Genomic DNA, 25,542 nt, shown 5'->3' with positions numbered 1-25,542 from the left:
GGTGTTTAGCATGGTGAAAGTCAAGAGATGGGTTTGCTTTCTTACCTTGCTTACCCTGCACATATAAAATAAATTTTTTGCTTTGTGTTGACCCATCTATATCCTCTCAAAGTCAACAATGAAAAAACACAAAACGGCCATTTTGTTTGATTGATAGGACTGCTACCATTGCTGGCTGCTCTAAATGACTAATTTCTCACATTTTGCCAGTGAGACAGCAAAGCATGCATATCTTGGCATTTCATAAATACTTCAGAGCTAAGAGAAAAACAAAACAAATGTTTAGGTGCATTACAATTTAAAGACACCAACTGCGACTGTGTGGACACCAAATGTGCGTGCCGCAGCAGTTCAGCAACATAGCCATCGTGTACAGGTAGATGAAGGTATCGAAAATCTATATTTTTCAAGGTATTATGTCAAAGTTAGAAATCCAGTGTCGTGACAACACCAGTTCTTACCATCTCTGAGTTTATTTTGGATCCTCAGTTTTCTTTCAAAGCCTCTGTGACAATCCTGTTAAGCATTCTATAAACCACACATGGCTTGACTTTACCCCTCATACAACTAAACACTACGTCTGCTCTTGTCTACTTTCGAGAACAAAGTAAATCTCTATGTTTGAAGGCCTTGAGACTAGCTGCCTGTTCTGCCTTGTTGTTTCACCGCTGCTTTCCTGTTTACCCAGCCTCCTTTAACCTTGCTACTCCTCTGGAGTCCCTGAATAGGAGTGGAAAATGGCTAATAATATGAATGCACTTTTCTGCTAATCTGAGTCCATTCATCACATTACAAATCCCTGGTGAACTGTAGAGTCATGTAGAGAACTCCTGAAGACCCTGTGCATTTTAGGGTTGGTGTAATTTGTTTTTGAGGAGAAATCTCCATCCTCATTGACTGAGATATCATCAAGCTAGAAAGTGAAAAACAATGTCTCCATAATGATTGGAAAGGAAAAAAACGACATTAAGTTATTCTCAAGGACACTTGTGATCTGACATCAAATGCACAGCCATATCTGTACCTAGCACCCTTGAGGTGACATGTTTAAAAAAAAAAAAAAATAAAGTGTACAGCTGAGACCAAATTTGACATTTTCAAAATGCATAGTATTGCATGTATCCACATTGAGAAAGCTAAGTGCTGCCTACATAAGCCTTGTATAGGTTTGTTTTATTTTACATTGCATGTCATTTAGTTCATGCATGTATCCAAAGCGACTTCCAATTAAGTGCTTTCATATATATATATATATATATAATATCAGAGGTGCAGTTGGAAGAGATGCGTTTTTGAGTGATTTTTTAGTTTTAGTGATCAGTTGTCCCTCGCTGTGAGGGGGCAGCAAGCAGGTTGGCTGATGCAGAGCGGGCGGGTTGAGGTATAGGGTCCTGGATGTATGCTGGGCTGATCCGTTCATGGCCCTGTATGCAAGTACTAGTGTCTTGAAGCGGATGCGGGCAGCAACTGGTAACCAGTGAAGAGAGCGGAGGAGCGGTGTAGTGTGAGAGAACTTGGGCAGGCTGATAACAAGTCGAGCTGCTGCGTTCTGAATGAGCTGCAGGGGCCGGATGGCACATGCAGGCAGGCCAGTCAGGAGGGAGTTGCAGAACCTGAGCCGCCTTCTGCTTTAGAATGGGACGTATCCTTTTGATATTATGCAGGATGTATCTACACAATCAGATAGTTGTTTCAGATAATGTGTGGACATCCAAGTCAGACAGGCCGAGATACGTGCTGCTACTTGCGTTTCAGACTTCGGACAGGAGATAATTAGTTGGGTGTCATCTGCGTAGCTGTGATGAGAAAAGCCGTGCGAGTGAATGACAGACCCGAGAGTTTGTGTACAGAGAAAAGAGGAGGGACCCAGGACTGATCCCTGAGGAACCCCAGTTTTGAATGGGCAAGGTTCTGAAATAGATCCTCTCCAAGTTACCCGGTTGGTTTGGTCTGCCAGGTAAGATGTGAGCAAAGAGAGCGCAGAGCCTGAGACAGCCAGATCCTGGAGTGTCGAAATAAGGGTCTGGCAGTTCACTGTGTCAAAGGCAGCAGAAAGGTCCAGAAGGATGACGACAGAAGAGAAAGAGGTTGCTCTAGCAATGTGAAGCTGCTCAGTGACTGTTGAGTGGCCAGCCTTGACTGGTGGGGATCAAGAAGATTGTTCTGGTGGAGATAAATAAAGAGTTGATTATAAATGGAACGCTCAAGAGTTTTGAATAGAAGTGGAAGAAGGGAGACGGGTATGTAGTTATTTACTTCAGCGAGTCGAGTGTTGGATTTTTGAGTAGTGGGGGTCACTTTTGCCTCTTTAAGGGCGTCGGGGAAACAGCCAGTTGTCAGGGAGATGATGAGATGGATGAGGAAAGGAAGGAGGTCAGGAGCAATTATTGCTCCTGACCTTCTTCCTTTCCTCACGTGAGAAGGGATAGGATCCAGGGGGGCAGGTGGTTGGGTGGGCGGAGGTAGTCAAAGTCAAAATTTGATTTGGAGATAGAGGGGTGAAAGCGTGCTGATGGAAAGATGATTTTAGGAAGTGTAATGGAGAATGATATATAATATTGGTACTCTGTCTTTCTCCCAAAAAACAAAAAAACAACCACCAGCAAGACAGACAGACAAGACCCACCCAAACCCACGTGACGTAGATACAGTATCTGCGTTATAACAGCCACAAGATTAAGGAGGTCTACCACTCAACAGCATTACGACATACATGAGAGACAGAAATAGAGAGAAGTCAAGGGAGGAGATGCAGAGGAGAGAAAGGTGAAAGTGTTCGAGGTGCCAGGAAGGAAGGGAAGGAAGGCAACAGCCTGTCTTTCATCTGTGAATGCAATTTGCTAAGTGAGCACACTAAGTGGAGCACACAACAGCGTGCGTGTGCGTTTGTGTGTGTGTGTGTGTGTGTGTGTGAGAGAGAAAGATGGCACAAGGAAAACTGACCTATGACATGACTCATTGATCTCCAAGGCTCAGTATGTGGAGAGGAGAAAATGTCTGACAAACATTTTTTTACATCAATGTATACTGAAAATTATAAAATGGTTCTAAGAATATACTACTAGTTTAAAAATAAATGTTGAGCTTGAAGGAAGCAAAGGTTTAGCTAGGGTTTTACTGTCAAAACCTGTCACTTAGGTTGTTTCTAAACAATTTATTTTCAAATTATTTCCAGCACATTTTTTACGTGTTAAGCAAACTTTAAATGGCACTGACTAGGACAAATGCAACTTGATAGGCCAATCAACATATCAGCATGGTAACATGCAGGTTTCCATTTGAGGATACTTCGCTATAGAGATGAATATACTAATAAAAACCGTAATTGTTCATTTCTGTAGCTCATTATTAAGATCACCTTACTACCTTCCCTGCTCAGTAGACATATTGCTGCCCTCGTTTCCACTTATTCAGTAAAACTCTGTGCCTCAGTGTTCCTACAGGCATGCCAAATCGGGGATACTACTGTCAAAGACATTACGTTTAAGCGCATTCTCTCCTTCTCCTCTAAAGAGAATAGAGGACAAACATTCTTTCTACGTACTGTCGAGGTCAGCTGGTGCTGATGTGAGAAAGTAGTTGCATTTTGTCCGTCCGCACGTTCGTCTGTCGGAAAAAGGGAACAGTGATAAATGTGCGAGTTGTCGAGAAGTAAATGGTGCTATCGAGTTGTGGTCTGGTCCGGGGTGTCAGGAGAGGTACGAGGCTAATTTTCAGCAGCAAGGCTATAATGGGATGTGTGTGCCTATTTGTGACTGTGTCTGTGTGTGCGGGTGAACCAAACGTTGTCCATGTTCCACCTGGCACAGTGGATTAGGTGCAATTAATCTTAGTTAAGCAAGCCCTGTGGATAGCTGCCACACACACACACACACACACACACACACACACACACACACACACACACACACACACACACACACACACACACACACACACACACACACACACACACACACACACACACACACACACACACACACGAGAAAGAGCATAGTGAAGGAGTTGCTTTGTGTGACGAGTTCACCATATGCACATTTGACAGAGTCGCTTGTCAAGGGGCTTTGTTTTTATAGTGGGAACAGGGAGATTATGTGGAAGGGGAAATTGTGTGCGTTTGATTGTTTGCTCACTCACATGAGCACATGTCCTCGTTTATCTTTTTGAATGGGAGAAAAAGTAAAAAGAATTCTACATGATCTCTTTGTCATTACTCGTTTAACAGCACGCATGCTAGCAAGAGGTAGGAAGTGCAGAGTGTGCATGTATAATATGGAGAATACAATACTTCTCTAGTCCCTTTAAACTCTAAGCTATCATATTCAGTCTGCCAATTTTACATTTCCTAAATGCAGCCATTACATTCAAATTAGTAATTGGGATGGGACATGCATAAAGGACGGCAAATAGAGCTTACAAATGTGCCGATGTTCTTTTGCAAACTACTCAAAAACATTGGTACGTTATTGAAACAGATGCCAAAACATATTTTTAAAGAATGGCCTTGATTTTGAATCATTTTCTTTTCCTTTAACGTCATAAACTTTCCCTCGTCTCCCAACATGTGCTACAACTGCACTTGTGAAGGCTCGTTAGCCTCTCCCATACAGGCTTCAGTATCTAGGGGCAATTAATTGCATCACCACCCACATCATGTGTCTGATCCATATACCATGTGGCCTCACATGTGTAAAAAAGCTCACCGGTGTAAAAAAAGCTCTACAAGCGTCAGACTTGCATGAGTAAACATAGGACCATCGGTGACTACCACAGCCCAGTGGGAGGAGATTGAGTATTTCAGGAATTCAGGTTTCTGGACGACGTGCATGCATTTTCTGCATAGGCAGTCTTAGCTGACTGTCAGTTGGAGCACTTCCAATGCTTGAATGGGCATAACACTTTTGAATCATTAGTATAACACAAGGTTACACGTAACAATATAATCCATTGAATCTAATTTCCATATATGTATTTCGCATATACCTTATTTCGAAAAGCGGACCGTGGACATGTCAGAGACGACTAGCTTGACTGTAGTCTTTTACTCGGGCAGCCCCTCTGCTTCTCTGGTGTTCCAGAGGCAGCATCTGCATGGCCTCTGCCAGTTTGATGGGATTTGTCTATTTCAAAATAACTAATATGTACTATAATTGCTTCATTTATTTTTTTCCTCAGACATGGTTCGGTGTTTGGAAGTGCGTCTTGCTCTGTATGCTGCAATGGAAACAAATGATCTACGGTCTTTGAAAAATCAATGCAACATTCAGAAACAATAACTGAACTTGTGGTCTATTTTGATCACCACAAGTCATGACATGGTTTCTGACTCTCTCTCTTTTCACTGCTGCTCTCCCATTTACTTTACTTAACTATTGCCATTTTTCTGCTTCCTTAGCATGTTGCACCATCTTTTGCAGAGTTTTTCTTTGCCCCAGTATCTCTCTCACAGCTGTTTACTTTTGCGGTCCCATCTTTTTCTGTGTCTCTTCTCCTCTGCCCTAACTCTCAATCATTTGCTTGGCTGCTCTAATTTTCCCTCATAACTTCCTATCTTTCCCATCTCCCAATCCCTAAACCTCCTCCTTTCCTCTCTTGCCATCTTCAGCCCTTTTCTTCAATTCTCTCAGCCTTGTCACATCCTTCACTCCTTAACGTTAACCCTCCCCCTATTCCCTACAGCCCACCTGCAGCATTCTGTAGCAATGCATTTTGACCCCCCCGCCCCACCCCGCCCACAAAATGTAATGTGGGGCAGAATCATGATGAGACAAGGAGCGGATGAATAAAACAGTGGAACTGACGGCGATGGCGACGGCACCCGGGGGACCCACACTCTTGATTTATTACGCCGGGTAAGCATTCCAAAGCAGATACAGCCCCAGCTCGCTGCTAACAGATCTCAGATCTACACACAGTGAGAGAGAGCGCTCAGATAGAGAGATAGAGATGGAGATAGAAAAGGTAAGAGACTGGGGGCAAGGAGCAAAAGACAATGAATGGGAATATTTAAGAGCTTGGGAGAAGGCAAAGTGCCCCGCATATTCCTAATGCATAACAGTAACACATGATATTTTTTTTATGTTTATATATTTCCCCTAAAGGTGGCTTGCCAAGGGATTTCTAATTAGCCTCACTGAGGGAGAGCAAGGAAAAACGGAGGAAATCAATTTCCCATTTGGGGCAGGTAGAGTGATCTATTGAAGGGCTAACCCCCAAGGAAGACCTTATCAGAATGGGAGAGGGACAACTTTTTCTAAAATACACACACATGCGCATGCCATAATGCATACTGAATAGTGTATTTACAGCGAGAAGCAGAGAGATCATGGCAGAGGCGTTTTAAATCCCCGACTTCAATTAACCCACAGTGAAAATGTCTGACACAGACTACAATTAAAGTTCCGAAAACCAAGGACTAACCTTGAAGACCCTACTAGAGAAAAATGCTTATGTAATTGGCCTTAATTAGTTCTGTTTGTGTTTTCACCTCCTTGGTTTAAGAAGATTAAGATTTTTTTTTTTATTATTGTTTTGACAAACATTCCCTCCAGTGGACACTTTTTCAGCATGTTCTCTCCGTCGCCAACAACAATCATAATCATATTTTAGCAAAACATTCTAGCAAACCAGTAGGAAAACATTCATATACACGAGAAATTTCAAGTCTCTACCTGCACGGTTTAGTTTTTTTGAGGTCACTTCATGGTTAGCATCGAGAGAGAAATTCTGTTTAGTCGCTCAGGGGTTAAAAAAATTAAAATAAAATAACTCTCCCATACAGGTTTGCATTAATCAAGCCTTTTGATGTTGGTGCTCTAAAAAAAAACAACAACTGCATTTTGATTCAGTATTAGCAAATTATCAAAAGCAAACACTTTGTACGAACATGAAACAAACAATACAACAGGCAATATGTTGGCTCTCATTCCCAACATACATTGATGAGCATCTTTGAACAATCCATGCAGCAAACCTGCATGGACACATGGGCACAAGCAGTGTTGGGAAAGTTCACTTTCTACATGAAGTAGTTCAAAGTTCAGTTCACAAAATTTTAAAATGAACTAGTTCAGTTCATCCTTTAAAATTTTGAACTAAGTTCACAGTTCCAAAAATGAACTAGTTCGCAGTTCTTTTTTTTTTTTCATATGTTGCTGCAAGCTATTATTTTTCAAAACTGAAAGGCTAGCCGGTTCAGGTTTGCTGTGGATGTGACTGAAGTTCCCCATCCTCACCGACCTTGTCATAAAACTCGTTTAAATGATCATACGACGCCTCCTTGCTGCTTTGTCGCCTCCGTGCTGCTTTTTGTTTTGATGATGTATACGGCGGTGCGACACTGGTGGCTGGTGTTGCCAGATTGGGTGTTTTTTCCGCTATATATTAAGGCCCGTTTATGATGTGTTTTAGCTGGGTTTTCGCATGGAAGGCTCTAGAAATCTGGCACCCTATTGAAAGAAGTTAAACAGAGAGCGTGCTGTTCACAGACACCAGAATGAACGAGTTCACAGTAACGTTCATCAGGCAGTAATACAGTACGTTCAGTTCACGTTCGCCCAAAATATGAACGAGTTCATGAACTATCGTTCAATAAACGCGTTCAGGCACAACACTGGGCACAAGTCTTGGACAAGTATAGTTCAGACTGGCTTTAATTCTATTTCAAATTTGGTTTCTTTAACAGCAAAAAGAGCAAGGTATTATAAGCTAGCTTATAAATGATGAAGGAAAAAAAAAGGATAAAAAGGGAAGGCAAGGAGACTAATCATTGAGGAGGAGAATATTCAGTGTAGGTGTCAAGGACCATTGGATGGACGGAGAATACATTTCTTCACCTCTGTGAATTCTGTTTGATTAGGCGTCTGCTCAGGTTAAAGTTGGGTGGCGCTTTGCTAGGACTGTCGTGAGGTCAGCATAATCTGTATGGTGATATAAACGGTAAAAATACTATCTGTTCCACCATAAAAGTTTCATGAAAACTAACCCGAGTCTGGGAGATGTCACAGTTCAAACAAAGTTTTAACACAACCACACAGTCCTAAGAAGAGGTCCAATCAGACAAAATAAGAAAAACACCTGTGGGGATGGAACTGGGGTGTGTGGGGCCTTTAAATTCAGCCACTTTTGGCGGTTTTCCATTACATGGTACCTGCTCGACTCGCCTCTACTTGTGCGTCCGTTTTCCATAGCGGATTTTAGTACCGCCTCAACATGGCTGATCAGCAGCGCTGCAGTAAACTGCCGTGACCAAACGCGACACACACACAGAACGTCGAAGGTGTGTTGTTGTTGCCACAGCCAGAAGACAAATTTTGTTTCATATGAAGCTGGAGGCAAAAAAAAAAACACAAAAAAACACAGCTGGCTGAACTATTTAAAAATGGTGGATTTTGTTCAGGACACCCCCCCCCCCCCAGTCGCTTTCACGTTTCACTTTTGGTATTGCCTCAGCTCGCTTGGAACCTCGAGGTGGTACTAAAGAGAAGAAGAAAAAAAAGTACCTGTGGCAGGTACCAGGAACTTTTTTTCGGAATGGAAAACCAAAAGAGGCGAGTCGAGCAGGTACCATGTAAAGGAAAAGCGCCATTTGACACAAACACTTAACGTTCTGTGTCCCTATCTTATAATACACAATTGTAGGGTTGCAGCTATCGATTATTTTAGTAATCGAATATTCTACCGATTATTCCATTGATTAATCGAGTAATCGGATAAGAAATAGTTTGTAAGAAATACTTAGTAAACAGCAATAGTAAATATTTATTATTGCTGTTTACTAAAAAGGAAACCGCGCTTGTATATATACACAAAAGACAGGTTTCCTTTTTTAGAAAAAGCAACATTTTTTATTGCCAAATTCCAAGACCCTTAAAAACAAACAAACATTACAATAGTACATATTTGGTGGCCCAAATGTTAATATTTTTCAACCCATTCCCCTTCTTGCCTCTGGCTCTTTGCACTGGATATGCAAAAGAGCTGTTGACTGACCAGAGGGTAAATGTGACCCGAAGCTTACAGCAGGGCTATTCAACTACACTGTTCTGGGGGACACATTTTCAGAAGCCTAATACACAGTGAGGAGCATAGATATATCCATGGTGAGGAGAAAGAATAAAGAATGCATGATGACGTCATTCACGTGCATGTTAAGTAGCCATGCTGGGGGGAGGAGCCGGTTCGTCTCGGCAGCAGCTAAGTTTCCAAAGATTAGAAGCAAACTAATAAACAGACTACAAACCGACAGCTTTCGTTTTAGCTTGTTGGTAAAACATCGCTATTAGCAGAGTAGCATGCTGTAGGCTAGTTGTGTAAAACATTGCTATTAGCAGAGTAGCATGCTGTAGGCTAGTTGTGTAAAACATCACTATTAGCAGAGTAGCATGTTGTAGGCTAGTTGTGTAAAACATTGCTATTAGCAGAGTAGCATGCTGTAGGCTAGTTGTGTAAAACATCGCTATTAGCAGAGTAGCATGTTGTAGGCTAGTTGTGTAAAACATTGCTATTAGCAGAGTAGCATGCTGTAGGCTAGTTGTGTAAAACATCACTATTAGCAGAGTAGCATGTTGTAGGCTAGTTGTGTAAAACATCACTATTAGCAGAGTAGCATGCTGTAGGCTAGTTGTGTAAAACATCACTATTAGCAGAGTAGCATGTTGTAGGCTAGTTGTGTAAACAGCGCGGAGGACGAGAGCAGCAGACGTTAGCTACCTTGTGTCGGGTTGGCTCCGTGGAATGGATGAGTAACTGGAGTTTGTTACAAAGATGATGTAGCAGCATGTTTGCAGCTTAAAATGATCCCAAACTTTCTGTCGTTTTCTCTCGCCTGTCTCTTCTCAGACCCTCGCTATTTTCGTCTTCCTTCATTTGTAATCTGGGCCGTCAGTCTTGTGTTTATATACTGCCTGTGCTTGTGTCCGCAGCAGCGCAAACGTCTTGTGCGCTAGTAATAATCCTCTGTGCGGAAACACAGTGAGCCGTCCAACCTTAATTACATTGATTTAACGAAGCTTCGAGGCAAATAATTTTGCTTCAAGGATTTTTTGTAATCGAGTTATTCGAGGAATCGTTTCAGCCCTACACAATTGCGTTTATGACAGTTAATCCTTTTTAAGAATCTAAAGGACTGGCTCAAGTTGTTAACCTCCATTCAGTGCTTTAGTCTCAGAAGCCTGTTATTGATTGTCTCCATTTCACAGCCCAATCATGTTCAGTTAAATCTGAAGTTGTGTTGCTAATTGGTTTGCCGAGTCATTCAAACAGTGGTAGCAGGAGTGACATAAACAATAAAATAACCAGCTGAAAAGAGGGTGCCAATCAGCAAAATCAACCTCGTTAATAACCATAGGCTGTTTATACATCAAGAGTAACTTTCTGTGCCCTTTTTAATTAAGTGTCTCGTTAAGACTGGGATAGCTACAGCCTTGTTATATGTTGTCGACATGTCAAATGTTCAGATGAAATGCTCCTTGGCCAAGAAAAGACCATTATGTGCTGTCCAAGGGGCCTACCCACAAAAACACATCTAATTACTGAAATCTGGACACATCGCAAAACAAGCTCCTTTAAAACTTGTTTGTTTCACTAGTGTGACAACTGTTCGCATTTTCTGAGCCAAAGTGAAGCATGATTTGAGCCGAGACAGGGGGCCTGGCAGCCCCTGCCACCTGTGTTGGGCAGAGCGCGGGCAGCTTGGCATGGGGCAGCAGCATAGCCAAAAGGAAGTGCTGTGCAGTTAAAACAAAATACTTTAAAATAGGGGGGAAAACCCACACACACAACATATGTACACCAACATACAAATAATAAATAACAGAAAATAATAACCTCAACAAGACATTGGTTGGGTGCTTACATCGTTTCTCTCTCCAACAGTATGTTGCTTTAATAATCCTCCTACGGTTGTGGCAGGGACGGACGGAGGAGTCGGAGGGGAGATGGGGTAGATTCAGACAATGTGACTCAGAACAAAGAGAAAGATAAAAGAAAAGGATGAAGAAATGTACTGAAGGAAGGAAGCAGAGTCAGTGATTGCAGAGAAGGAAGAAGGGAAATGGTCAAAGAGAAGGGTGGAGGCAGCTCTTTTACCTGCAGTGAGTTCCAGGAAAAAAGGAGGGAAAAAAGAGAGGAGAAGAGGAAGGAGGGAAGTAGTGGAGGGTGAAGGGAGAGAAAGAGGAAGAGCAGGCTAATTTTGTTCCAACTTCAGGATGCCTCCTCATGCTGCTGAATACTAGTGACATCGGTTGAATATCAACCGGACTCACCAAAAAGGGGTACTGAGCAACGGTTAGTTTGATATAATCCCTCCTCACGAGTCCAACAGGCAACCCAGTCATGACCGATAAGCCTCTGAATTGCAATGCGCCACCCTTTATCAGCCGTTTAGTCAACTGACATTAACGACATGGTGAGTTTTCTTTAGTGTTCAACTATTTTTAAGTTAGCACTAACCAAAATAAATCACATGAATGCATAGAACTGTTACCATACAGTGGGATTAGAAGTAGTTTAAACGGTTAAATTACAATAAAGAAACTGGTGTCTGGTGTCATGATTTATCCACTAGTTGTCCTAATTTACCTTTTTTGTACTACTTTCCGTAAGTAGTCCTTGTCCACCTCCAATGAAAAATACTTACTTGCAAAAATTAAAACTTGCAAAAATTAAACCAGAAAATATAAACACCCACACGCTGTCAAAACTTGAGGTGCAGTGACATTTTCAATAAATGTACACTATGTGTTGATAGGACTGCACAGCTTGGTAAGAGACATAGGGAGTCAACCATAGGGACCACCACACTAAAATAAAAATAATAAAAAAAACTCAATGAGCTGCAGAGTTAGGTGCTGATTCTTAATGGAATACTAGCAACGCCCTAGGATTAAGGGTTATATCAACCTACTGCAGAGGGTTACACAATTACTACATTGCCAGGTCTGATGCAAATTTCTAGTATGTCGCTGTCCCTAATCTCTCTGTGCCATGATACCTCTACTTTGCATTATCGCTCATTTCACAACAAAAGACGAGGGCCAGAGCACATTATTAACATGCTGCTTGTGTGCCATGGTGCACAAAATGACTAGGGAATAACTAACTGCATTTCTACTCCTCTCCCTCCATACATTTTGTGAATGATACAAGGACAAAGTATGCAAGGACATGGGAAATAGGAGGGTTGGGGTTCAGCCAAGGTTTTATCTGAGGCAGATTCTGCTGTGCGTGCTCGATTACTCCCTTTCTCTATCTTTTTCTCACTCATATTGGTCACATTTGATGCCGCTGACTGACTGTCCTGCAAGTACAGCTCCACACTGGCACCTGTTGATGAAAAGGCAGCATAGCAGACACACACACAGACGTGCTTGCTCTCAAATACACATAGAATCACGTAACTGCCAATCCTGTCCGTCTTGCCTTTAGAGATCAACTGGAGGAGTAATTCTTATCCGAGGGGCCTCTAGCCAGGCAATGAGTCAGTCTAAGATGATTCAGGTAAAGGCACGCACAACACTGGTTCAGGGAAACGCACAGCACAGAGACTGATATATCCACACATGCAGACCTTGTAACTTAAACGTGTCCAGGGTGCCTGATTGGAGGTAAAGACAGTGCGTGTTGCTCTGCCGAGTCTTTCTGCACCCAAATCTCAAGCTTTATCTAGGGGTGTAGTAATTAACTGATATGTATCAGAAAGTCAATACTAGTAGTTAGCGATAGGGCTACACGGATACAAAAACAGATTCAGACCACATTCTGTAAGACATTCATCAAAAACTGGTACAACTGTCAAAAACATTTTCTCCAATATCCTCCTGTGCCTGTAGGGTGTACAAGAGTGTGTGGTGTAACAGTGTGAATGTGCGCATGCATGCGTGTGTGCATGTGTGTGTGTGCGCGTGTGTCCCTCCCCTCTCCTGCAATTCCCAATTTCCCAATCACATACCTACTTCGGGCCATTCCCTTTCAGAAGGAAAGGGAGCATGGTGCAGAATAATGAAGTGATGATTGAAACATTACTTACAGGAGCTGTGGACCCAGCACGAGTGACAACATCGCAAGTGTGACCAACTACTTCCCTAGGCCACTGGCCCCTATTTTGACTCCTCCTTTTTTAGGGCAATTATTGAAAGCTATTTTATTTGCAAGAAATCACATCCCGCTCCAAATTAGAAAAAGATTCCAAAATGCAAAGAAAAAAAAAAAAAGATTCCGGTTCTGCTCATCGGTTCCACCTACACAACAACTACCCAATGGCGCTTTTTCTGGACTGGAGGACACTGCGCAAAGCGATGCATTTTATTCAGGCAGTATGGGCGAGATGAATAAGAGCAGCACAAGTCAGCCGTGCGCCATGGAATGCAAGTTTTCTACTGTGCTCTGATCGCCAACAGTTCTCTCTCGTCTCTCTCACTCGCACACGCACACACACACTTCTCAACCCAGTGGTATGTTGTCGTCAAGACACATTGAATGTTCTTTTGCGTTTTAACTCGCGTGTTGTTTATATTGACTGCCATTTCATGTATGAAGTTAGCAAGCCTGCCTGTGTCTGTCTCCGTGCAACGTGCTGAGAGACACGGGCAGAGTAGAGAGAAGTCTCGGACAGAGGAGACCTAGCAACGCCGCTCGGGAAGCAAAATTATTAGAATGAAATGTTTTTCAGGCAACTGGCTGATTGTATATGGCCCAACGTAAGTTGGACCCTGTGTCATTCTGGCGAGTTACAGTACAGTGAATGAAAAAAGAATTGTTAATATGAAGTGTAAAAAAAGAATATTTTTTTTTCAAATTCTGTGAATTAAGCACGCCATCCGTTTTACCCACGTCCATTAAAGAATCCGTATCAAGAATGGTTAAGAACTGAAAATACTGGATTTAGGCAGATTACACGGAGCCTGGCATTGCCAGTCTGCAGTATTTTATTGAAAACGGCATCTTCTTTGGGGACCGTCCAAAGCATTACCCAGTGTGTCACTGCACATTGTCATTATTGATGTGGCAATACACATTTTGGAGGCATGTGGTTTTTAGCCAATGAAAGTTCAAATCGATCGACCAATTTATCTAAATGTGCATCCCAACGTCTAAATATAGGGTAGCTACACACTTGTTGCCTCCCATCATTTATCACAGTTCAGCTCTGGATCTTTCGTAGAATATTAATGCTCCAAGAGTAAGTTCACAAGATTGTTTCAGAGTCCAAATTCATACAGTAAACACTGTTGTTCTTCTGCCCCGACATCAGCACAGAACACAAGCAATTAGTTGCAACAGGGCAGACACGAGAGAGCGAAAGAAAGAAAGAAAGAAAGAAAGAAAGAAAGAAAGAAAGAAAGAAAGGTCTGGTTGTCAGTTGTCAGTGTGCGTTGGTTGACAATTCAGGCTGTAGTACAAAATGACCAAATGTACAGACATAAAATCCATTTTTAATGCTTAAACTTATATGAAACCCACTTTGTAAGCCAAGACAGGAGCATTCAATAGTCTACAGAGTTGTCTACTTTGTGCTGCATTGTTCCTGGATTCAAAATCATTTCAAAGACAAACGGCACACACAACATGAATGACTCCCAACACTTTGGTGTCAGAGTGACAGATTAACCTGAAGTCTGTCGCTTTTTGCAACTGAATGAAAAGCCCGAGTTGAGCGGAATCCTGTTGTAGTTCTGTAAATTTTCCCAGCTGCTCACCGAAGCCCTTGTTAGCTTAAAGGGAGTGACAGATGGAAAATCCAGCGCATCAAAAGTCAACAACACAAAAAGCCATGACACTCACCCGCACAGACACACACTCGCAGAGTGAGCACTGACACTAACGACCTGCAGCCACCCTTACATTTTTGACAGTTGCTCGTTAGCAGTGGAGGCCTGTTAAAGCAGGATTTTTTTTTTCCTTCCCCCGTTTCCCGCATCTGCTCACCTTCCCATCCTTCAGTCTGGCTTGTGGCGGATTTTGTTCTGCTAACAAGGAGCGGGTAACAGCAAGGCTTGATAAGGGAAGGGCTGAGGTCGGAGGACATGGCATCTTTTGATATGAAAGCTGACGGGAGGCGGGAGGGGAAAAGAAATACGTAGGTGTACAGATAAAGACCAAAACAAATCCTGTGCACGTTTGCACCACCCACCTGTAACCCAAACAATGGAGCCATTCCATCCCTGCACCACTGCCCTCACACATCAACCCTGGCGCTGACAGTGTAGGACACCCAGCACCTAGTTAGCCTAGTTAAAAGTCGGCATTGTCCTTAACGTCGTGCCTGGGGACATCTTACGCACACACAGACATCCAGTGAGTTATTGATTTGATAGTACCATGGCTACTGTCCTGATAGTCCGTTATGTCTTTATTAGGGATGGGCATCGCTAGGATTTTATCGATGCTACTCTCATCGGTTCAGTTCTTTATCGATACTCTTATCCATTCTTTTTCATTACTAAATAGCCTAATTGCTTTAAAAAAAAAGAAAAAAGTGTAATAATAATACTGAAAAAAAATTCAGACCAGGATTAGAATGTATTTATATTTTAAATAATAAAATGTGGTTTCTAAAGTAGCAACAGTAAAGTCCACAACCGCAAAGTCATTATACAACTCAATATCTCACTAGAAACTAATCTAAAATGGCAATAAAAGAAGTAATATTCTGTGAAGTTTAGAAAGAATAAATGACAGACTATCAGTCCTCGGCCTACCTCCCTCTGCTGATGTGAATCACCGCAGGTGAACACATGCTGCAGGTACCGCTGGTAGAGAGGGGAGGGGCTGGTTTGTCTCAGCCAGCAGCTAAGCTTACAAGAATTTGATTTTAAGATACAGGGCAAACTAAGCCAAACCTTTACCCATATTCTTTACTGGGCGTTCCGCTGCCATTCAAGTCAATGTTTGATATTCCACAGCCCACGTCACGACGCGTCCCACAAGCGTGCGTCCCTCCGCTCTGCTAAAGATACGCACTAGCTCTATTTTCACACGAGCCGCGGGGCGTTCAGACAGCCGGACAGGAAGTGAAACGGAAAAAGCAGCCAGTAATATCGTTTATATCTCCTCTACAACACCATGGACAATGAGAGGTTCATCTTGGAGGTGAAAAACATAATAGACACCACAAATCCTTTTTAATAGGACATCGTCAGAAAAGACAAGGTATGGAGAGCTGTCAATCTTCTTCTATAATACCATTCCAATAAAACAAAAATTTTTATATTCAAATATTTAATGTTCAAATGCAGCCTGTTATTAATATGTACTACACTACTCAGGCTTATACATAGTCAATGCCACTATAAGCATATGTTTGTTATTACATATTCTGTCCACTAGAGGGACTTCCAACATTAGCCTGGCCTTGAAGGGCACGCAACTTTGTTTACATTCATTTCCCACCCGCACACACACACACACACACACACACACACACACACACACACACACACACACACACTAACGAGAACTCCGTAATGAAACATTATCTAACAAGTGTAGTGAAGCGGCTCTGTTGTAAAGGCTAACGGTGCTCGGTTAGCACAATGACATCATGTTAGAAAGCACAGCCAAAACGATTTGTCATAAACTAGCTAGATAAGTAACAATCGTGTTAGCCACGATGCTAACGACATTAATAACTAGCTAAGCCAAACGGTGCGATCACTACTATTTTAGTGATTTATAAGCAAAAGTTTCTCGCAGATTGTCATGTTACTAAGAATACAGCTATTAGAAGGCAATATATGAAGTTGAAGCTAACTGACAGCTGTAGGGCAGCTAACAAACTTTAGCTGTCTCCATGAAGCTCCCAGCTAAGCTCCTATAACTTGCGATGCAGTTAGGAAACAAGAAGGAGCTAGCTAACTAATGTTAACATAAGCACTTTGGCTCGGTGGATGTCGATTTTAAAGTCATGTTAAAACTATTTCCCGCCCTTCCGATTTCCAGCCGCAGCCTGTCCCTCCCCCCTGTACTAACGTTATTCGGTACGTAACGTTAGCTTACACTCCAATGCTTAGCTAGACCTCACAATGCCTTGACGTGACATGAGTGACACATGCAGGTAGGCCAAGGCGAGAAGAGGGAGATTAGCTAACTTTAGCCAACATGTTTATAAAAAAAGTCACATTCGAATACTGATTTCAGCATTTGAATAGTATTGATATTTTTACCATTTGAAATATTTTCGACTTTCGGTATTCATTCCAACAGCCCTAATGGAGATTAACTGCAGGAGTGCTTTGAGTGGAAGGTAGATACTAGCTTAATAAACACGTGATTGTGCTGTAAAGTACTTGTAGAGACAATAAAAGATGTGAGTCTGCAGGGTGTGTTTAGAGTACACCTCCGCCCCTCGCACAAAGACAGGCAATGAGAGAGAGAGAAAAAGTGCCTTTAATTTCTCTATAATCTTGTTTCCCGCTATTTAAATCCCACTCCTTAATTTCTCAAATAGCGATAGCAGAACCGATAACTCATTTAGAACCGGGTTTCAGGGGGCATCCCTTTGTCTTTAAGGTTTGTGGCACCATAATGGGCTAAGAATGTATCTCTCAAAAATGTATCTTGTGAACTAACACACAAGTTGGCACTATATTGCCTTCTGTCCAACGTTTGGTTTGAGGGTTGGAGGAAATCTTTGTTCTTTGCCACATTTTTGCTGTATTTTAAAAGGACAATTTCCAGTAGAATTCAAAGACCAGTTGTGTGCAATTTGCAATCCGTTTGCAATTGTATTGCTTTTTTAATGAATTAGTTTGACGGAAATTATATTTTCAGCTTACCTGTCAAGGACATGGTCAAAATGAACTAACTAGCCAACCAACTACAATTTTTTTTTTTCCCTTTTTTTTTTTTTTTTTTTTAAATTTTTTTTTTTTTTTTTTTTTTTTTTTTCCAATGTTAAAGTTTTAAACTCTCCAATTCAAAATTTTTTTTTTTCCACAGTGACTCCTTCCACAGTTGTGATGTTATTTTGTGTGTGTGTGGGTGCATTTTTCCAGCCGCAAGAAAGGATGGATAGAATAAACAGAAAGGGAACACTGCTCTCATTTACCTTCATCAAAGTCTGCATCATCCTCGGTGTGCTGGGGGAAGGGGAAGCAGTTGGTGATCTCCAGCCGGTCCTCGACTACCAGGCCCAGCAGGACGCCCTGAACCACCTCACTTCCCTGGCCCTCTTCCTGGTAGTGCTTGATAATCTTTAGCACCACCTGTGAAAACAGAAAGAGCACCATCACTGAAGTATCACACTACCGCAACCAGTGTGCAATATTTACTTTTTTGTTCACCGGCCAAATAGCTAGTGAATTTTCACATTTTACTAGACACTCAATAGATGACCATTGTTTGTTTGTTCTTGGCTGGTGAGTAAAGCAAATCTACCAGCCACTCGCATATTTTACCAGCATTTGGCAGGTCGTTGGTGCTGATTTGTGACCACACCAGAAAAGAGCTAGAGGGGGACGAAAGGAGGCTTTACGCACTTTTAAATGACAGTTTCTGAAAAATGATTTCATTTTCTGAACCGGGGCTAATGTATTTATCGTGCCTATTGTGTTTTTGCATTCTGTGGCTGTTACATCATCGCTTGTTATTGTATTTTATCATCCTTTGATTTATGTTATTCAATACAATTGCTCATCATGTTGATTTGTGCTCAACAGTTTGTGTTGGGGTTAGTTTGGCTGAGATGGGTTTTTGTTTTTTTTGTTTTTTACAAGCCACTTGGGTTTTTTCATCCCTCCAGCTGCAGATTAGTGTTCCTTTCACTGGTCCTTTACACATTATGTTTTAGCACAGTACATATACATTAAACCATTTCATTAATACCAATGGAAAACATAATATGGCTTTTCTTTCAGTGTTCCATAAAACTTCATATTCTAATGTATAAAAACATGATAAAGATAATAATGTTAATTTAGAACTTGATTAAAAAAAACATATGCAGGGATATGTGACTGAATTCAATAAGGACAATTTTTAATCACAAATATATATTTTCATCATGAGTTTACTTTCATCAACTCATTACACAGCCTAACAGTGACTTCAGGCCATGGTAAATATTACCACAACATATTGGAGAATCAAAATAATGAAAATATGAATAGTTAGGTGGGAGTACAAGTCATTACTATTTTATTTTGTGCAGTGGGAGGCTTAATCTTTCTTACATACTATGCGGTACAGAAGATGCCTTCTGGCGGTATCACAAACGTGTGAAGAGTTGCTCAGTATCTGGTCGCAAAAGGTTTGCTCACAGAATAGTGATTTAGTGACTAGTGAATGTTGAAATTAGATTTTTACCTAGAAATCAGTGCTTATCTTTTGCCTGTGTACAGCCCTTACAGGTGCTATTGCTTACATGGTTCAGCCCACCCATCACCAGCTCCACTCTGAAAAATAGTATAAGTCATAAGTAACTCCTACGCCACATTTTGAAGCTTTGCTTCAGTCACAATATTGCAACATTTCCTGCATAGTGCCCAATAGCACTGCAGCTGTCAGTCAGGGACATAATCTGGACAGAAATAAGAGTTAATTTTTAAATCAGTATGTCCTTTATGTTTGTTCTGAATTGTAATAACCAAAACAAAGAAATGTAAGTTGTTTTTTTTAACCACGTACTGGGAACTTGTGCTAACACGCTACTTAGCCTGGCTTGGAGTACAAAGTTAACAGGCCCTCCTAAATGTTGAAAGTTGTAACGGACAGATGTCTTAAATCACTGCATTAATGTGGGCATTTTGTTTCAACGGTCATGGGCTACTGGGCTATGATGTGCTCCTGTCAGTAGCACGCCAGGATTGACTGGCGTGCTAGGAGAGTGTCTCCTAGCAACACTGGCCCTCAGATGTCAGTCAACTGCCGCCAAGGGCATCGTCCACTGAGGCCTCAAGCTTCGAGACGGCTTCCAAAAAATAAATAAATAAATAAATATATATATGAAAAATGTTACGCACAATGGCTGCAACATTATGGTAATCTACATGTCCTTAAACAAAAAGTGAGGAGGATTAAATTATACTTCAACAGTTAGTTTTTCAGAAAACCTACCACATCAACAACACCCCTTACATTGATTTAAAGTGCATAATAAATCCTCAGCCACCATTCGGCACCCTTCACTTGTCACTAAGCGCTTATATAAAACCACAAAATTGCCACAAAAAAATCTGTTAAGAGGATATTCTGGGACAGGTTACTCGGGCAGGGGTTTAGTGGTAAGTTAAGTGGTAAGCACCACCTGCAGGCTCTAAACACCAGTTCATCACGATCTAGAGTGCATACAAAAGGCCAGTTAGTATTCAGCACAGCGTAGCAATCTACACTGGAGAGAGCAGAGGCGGCACACATCAAGAATAAAAACCTGAGTTTAGTGAAATTTTAAGAAAAATGCTACCCCCGTACCGCGGGAGGGTATATTTGGACTTACAGTCTGATATCCCACATCGCCGTGCCTCATCTGGACAGGGTGTCCATGCATCATCGTATGCGTTTAATATTTAACGCCAGATAAAAATGGGCCAATAGGACAAGCCTCCAAATGATTGAGGAGCTGGTTTAAGCTCTAATGCGGCATCACTGACACCAAGGACAGTAGGGCTCACTCACAACCACCCACACCCACCCCCCCCACACACACACGATTCGACCAGCAAAAACAGACATGGCAAAGAGTAGAGAAAAAGGCAAAGTGTCTTAATGTGGAGGAAAAGGACACAAAGCTGGAAGCAGAGTTTGGAGGGGGAGAGCATAAATCACGCTGATAACAGTGTGGGCAGGTCACAGCCAGAGGCATTAATAACACACACACACACACACACACACACACACACACACACACACACACACACACACACACACACACACACACAGGTAGTCCTGGGGCCGTGCTCACAACAAAACACACATCATCACCATGAGGGAGCCCTTACTTGTCTCACTGGCACACGCACACACATGCGTACACACGCATGCATCTGTCTTGGGAGATGATTTATTTCAATAGAGTGCTGGACCTGTCATGCAACAAGTAAAAGAGCTACGGGTGGGAGAAGAGGAGATATGGGGTGGAGTGGGAAGAAAAACAAATCTCATTCCCTGCCTGCCTGTCTTTCCTGACTGAGAGGGGAGGAAGGTCTGAACAACAGGTCAAGGGGAGGAGGGGGGTTGTGGAGCAGGGCAGAGAGAGGAATGGAGGAAAAAAATGCAACTGTGAAAATGGGACAGAGAGAAACCAGAAGGATAAAGGAGATGATGGTAAGAGAGAGCAGGAAGGGGCCAGGTGAACCAATGCCCGAGAGGGAGGGGATGGGGAGAAGATGGCTCCAGTGGAAGTCTCAAAAATCAGCAGCACTGGCTGCTTTTATAAAGCCTCTTTGAGCTTTGGCTCCTTTTTCTGCCAGCGAGTAGCCTTTGTCGTCTTCCTCCATCAGTGAGCGCAGATAGCACAGATACACAATGCTCTCTAACTCTTGGCAATATGTTCATCTCACCCTTAGATAGTGTCCGTCTGGAAAAGGAGGGGGTGATGGATGGACAATTGGCCGAAACCGACTCCAGGAAGGTCAAATAAATGAAGCTAAATTCAAGCAGAGCTTTAAGAAAACTACTGAATCTACAGAACTCCCTAACAGAGGGGAAGTGAAGAAGAGTCTGCAATAAAAGAAAGGGAGGACCAGGGTTTCACTGGATTTGTTGTGTTGGCTTCCTGGTGCCAAGTAAATGCCATCAGGTATTGTAAGCAAAGCCTTGACACACACACACACACACACACACACACACACACACACACACACACACACACACACACACACACACACACACACACACACACACACACACACACACACACACACACACACACACACACACACACACACACACACACCCACACACACACACACACACACACACACACACCAACGATATGTGGACAGCGTGTTATAAATCAACAAGCTTAAAATTGAATTGTGCAAAATCAATTGCAGTCCAAATCCCACGTTGGCTGCCTTTAATTCTTATCATAAATCTTCTCTCTCACTCACACAAAAGAGCTCATATTCCTGCCACAACGGGGCTCAAGTTATGAGAAAGTAAAGGAAGAAAGACGATCCCGTGATGAGTTTTCTTTTAGCTCCACTGATGTGTAGACCAACTCTACACGTGGGCTGTAATATACAGTTTTTTGAGAAATAACCTTATTTCATTTCTTTTAACATTAAACATTCAGTGTGCACACAATGCAGGGCCAAGCTGATTTAACTAAGATTACTAAAAAATGTCAATATACAGGACAGTGGTTCCCAAACTTTGTCGGCTGGGGCCCCTTTTTGTAGATACAAACATTTTCAGTATTTAGCATCCACCCAGTTTTGGAACCAATGATAAAAGGAGATTACATGGGACCTAAAAAAAAGGACAGGAAGGCATTGTGCATCATTATTGCATCACTTTTCTAGGGCTGGATCCGAATATCCGTTCGTTGGGTAGGTATTCGATATTCAATGTTGGGATTCTAATATTTGGTTTTTTTTTTTAAACGTGCATGAAGGCTGAAATTCACTGTGGTGTTTTGTAGGGACTAAGCTGCTAGCTAAATGTCCGCTACAAGCAAGCAGTCTGATGTGTGTAGAGGTCTGTATGGTTAAACTGTAGCAGCCTGGCGTCGTTTCAGGCGACAAGGTAAAGATAGTACGGCCGTGCATAATGCCAACACAGTGAGGCACCGGCTGGCTGAGATTTTTTTCACAAACACTGCGTCCGTCATCACTCGTCAGACAGTCCGGCAAAAACGCACGTCTTTCGGTTTGTTTTGAATTCCTGCGACAAAAAGTTGAGCCCGATTCACCTTTCGGAGAAAAGCAACCCAACGTCACCCTGCGGTGGACAATCATATAACGTTAACCGGCTACCACACTCGTCAGCCCGTATTGCGGCGTGCAAGTCTCGTAAGGTTACAGTAACAGGAAATATTACAACCTCCATCGCTGCTCCAAAAAAAGTGTTTTAAGCACTATGCAGGCAAAAAACAAGCATTGAACTGCCCAGGATGACTGTGTCCTAGCTTCGGCTCTTTTCTCCCTTTCTCTCCATGAAATAAAGCTACCTTCAGGTGCGGTCGGAAATGTTGGTTTCCCCCGCCGCTGCCACCACCAACGCCCGAAGCGTTGAATATTTGCAGTTGAAAAGCACCAAACCTTTGTAGCTCAAAAAATAAATAAAATAAAATAAAATAAAAAAAGGTATTCGGTACAGCCCTACACTTTTCAAACAGAATCGAGGCTGCTAATTCTTGTGAGCTGCTGCAGTGAGGGATTAATAGCATTTGATTGAATCTGATTACAGTATTGAAACCGCTTATTCAAATCTGTTCATCTTTTGAAGAAACAACAATGACTAGGACGCTAAATATTCAGCTGAAATCTGTAGGCTGAGGAGGACTGAAACGGTTTTGAGTGGCCTTAATGATGTTCACAACCTCTGGCTACAACTTGATAATGAGATTAGATAAAACTTAATACGTCGCAAAAGACATTTTTGTGCCAAAGATGCTCTGTATACATAGTAAAATGTATATAAATGTTCATAGCAGCAGCAAATATTCAAGCAACACTATGTAACGCTTCGGTCCCCCTACAGGTTGTCTCATTGAACTACAGCTGCAGCTAAAAGTTACAGTGTTGCTTTAAAAGGTTGATTAGGTATGTATCAATTGATGTGTTACAGAGGGGACAGTGATCTTTGGCTGAGGCTCAGTCCTCGATGCAGCGGCTGCGGGTTCGATTCCGACCTGCGGCATGTCATTCCCGCTCTCTCTCCCCTTTCGTGTCTAAGCTGTCCTGTCACAAATAAAAGGCCTAAAATGTCACACAAAAAAAAAACACATTAGAAAACGACACCTAGTTTGGATCAGTCCACCTAATTATGCAACTACAAATGAAGTGACCGACGACTCGCGGACAAGCGCTTCACACCGCGAGCAGGTACGCGCGACACGGCGCAAAAGTTGAGAGAAAGGGAAAAGAGACCGTGCTGTCGCGTCCATCCGTGTGTGTGTGTGTGCGTCCTTCAGAACTGTAACTCGTATAACTTAAGTTGTCAGTTAATTGTAGCATTGACCGGCATGAAATCGGCATATGTCAGACTGACCTGCCGGCCGGAATATCGGTGCATCTCTATATGTAATCCAGTGTTCTAGTTTTTAAATTGTATCTTATTGATAACAGCCCCCCAGTTTACTGTCCACTCTCCTAATGCGTATCAGAGCTGTAGACGTTGCTGCTAATGTGAATCCAACATTTCATACGGCTGGAGAAAATGTGAGTGGCTGTTATTGTGAAGTGGTCACAAGAAACACAAGGGGAAAAAAAGAAAGAAAAAAACGGTCCTGTTCAGGGTTCTTATTCCATCTGCAGATCATTTTTTACATTTTCAAGGGAGTAATTGAAAAAGAAGAAAACGCAAGGTAGCCATTGTTGAGTGGAACAGTGCCCAGCATGAAACCAGATTGTGGCTGCAATGATTTCTGACTGACTTAGTTTGTTTGGCCGTGCTGTAAACACTCTGCTTTTCTGTGGTATGTTGTTTTATTTTATTTTATTTATTTTTAAAGAAGCTGCTCCAGGAGGGTCTAAGGAAGTATCCTTGGGTTTCACCAAAACAACCAGGACTGATACAATCAAAAACTGAGGATGACATGCTGTTGGATGCTGTCCTCCTCTCCTACTCTTTCTTCAATGCCTAACAAATCTTTCTTTCTCTCCCAGTGACCCTGTCTTTCTGCTTGAGCAGCACTGGTTGAAGCCTGGAAATATTGTAAACAAATTAATTACATAACTCATTACACTGGTCGGACTGATCAGCTCTGTTTCAGGCTGGTCCTCATCCTCAACATTTGCCTTTTTCAGTCTTACTACTAAGTACTTTTCCATACTCATCTGGATTGAAGCAGCAAACATTCAGTGTAAAAAAAAAAAAAAAATTACTTATTTATAATAAGCTTATTAGATTCACAGCTGCTACATATTGTGTTTTGACCTCGACAACCCAACTGCATTTTACCACAAACTAGCGACTAGTTAACTTTCTAAAGCAGGCACAATAGCTTGTTTGGTAAGAGTCGGGTCAGGACTCCATTAACACACTGACAACATTATATTCAGAATATAAAATATTTTTATATAGGACTTTTTAATGTGCGATTGTGTAAAGGTGTTAACGAGATACCAACCTTTTTCGCCAGCCGTCTTACACGGGGGAGGGGCTGTGTGTGTGTTTTTTTTGTTTAACTACATTCGTGGGGTCCAAAAACCAGGAATACAGTATACTTGTGGGGTCCGGACTGCTTTGTGGGGCCAAAATGCTGGACCTTTAAAAGGCTGTTTGAGGGTTAAGACTTGCTTTTAAGATTAGGGTTAGAATGAGGGTAAGGGTTAAGGTTAGGCATTTAGTTGTGATGGTTAAGGTTAGGGTAACAGGCTAGGGAATGCATTATGTCAATAACGGGTCCCCACAAAGATAGTGAGACGCACTATGTGTGTG

The 25,542-nt window shown here is 42.1% G+C and overlaps 1 protein-coding gene across 1 annotated transcript in view; it reads right to left on the bottom strand.

The window, feature by feature from the left end:
- LOC120562711 (eukaryotic translation initiation factor 3 subunit H-like) overlaps window positions 1–25,542 on the bottom strand; it is a 64,067-nt gene that overhangs the window by 35,515 nt on the left and 3,010 nt on the right. Inside the window, 1 exon segment of the mRNA XM_039806562.1 lies at window positions 18,047–18,203. Within this exon segment, the coding sequence (XP_039662496.1) occupies window positions 18,047–18,203 (157 nt within the window).

Source organism: Perca fluviatilis, chromosome 7 (genome assembly GCF_010015445.1).
Source record: "Perca fluviatilis chromosome 7, GENO_Pfluv_1.0, whole genome shotgun sequence".
Lineage (NCBI taxonomy): Eukaryota > Metazoa > Chordata > Actinopteri > Perciformes > Percidae > Perca > Perca fluviatilis.
Note: the sequence above shows the minus strand (reverse complement) of the source record. Positions and strands in the feature narration are given on the sequence as shown.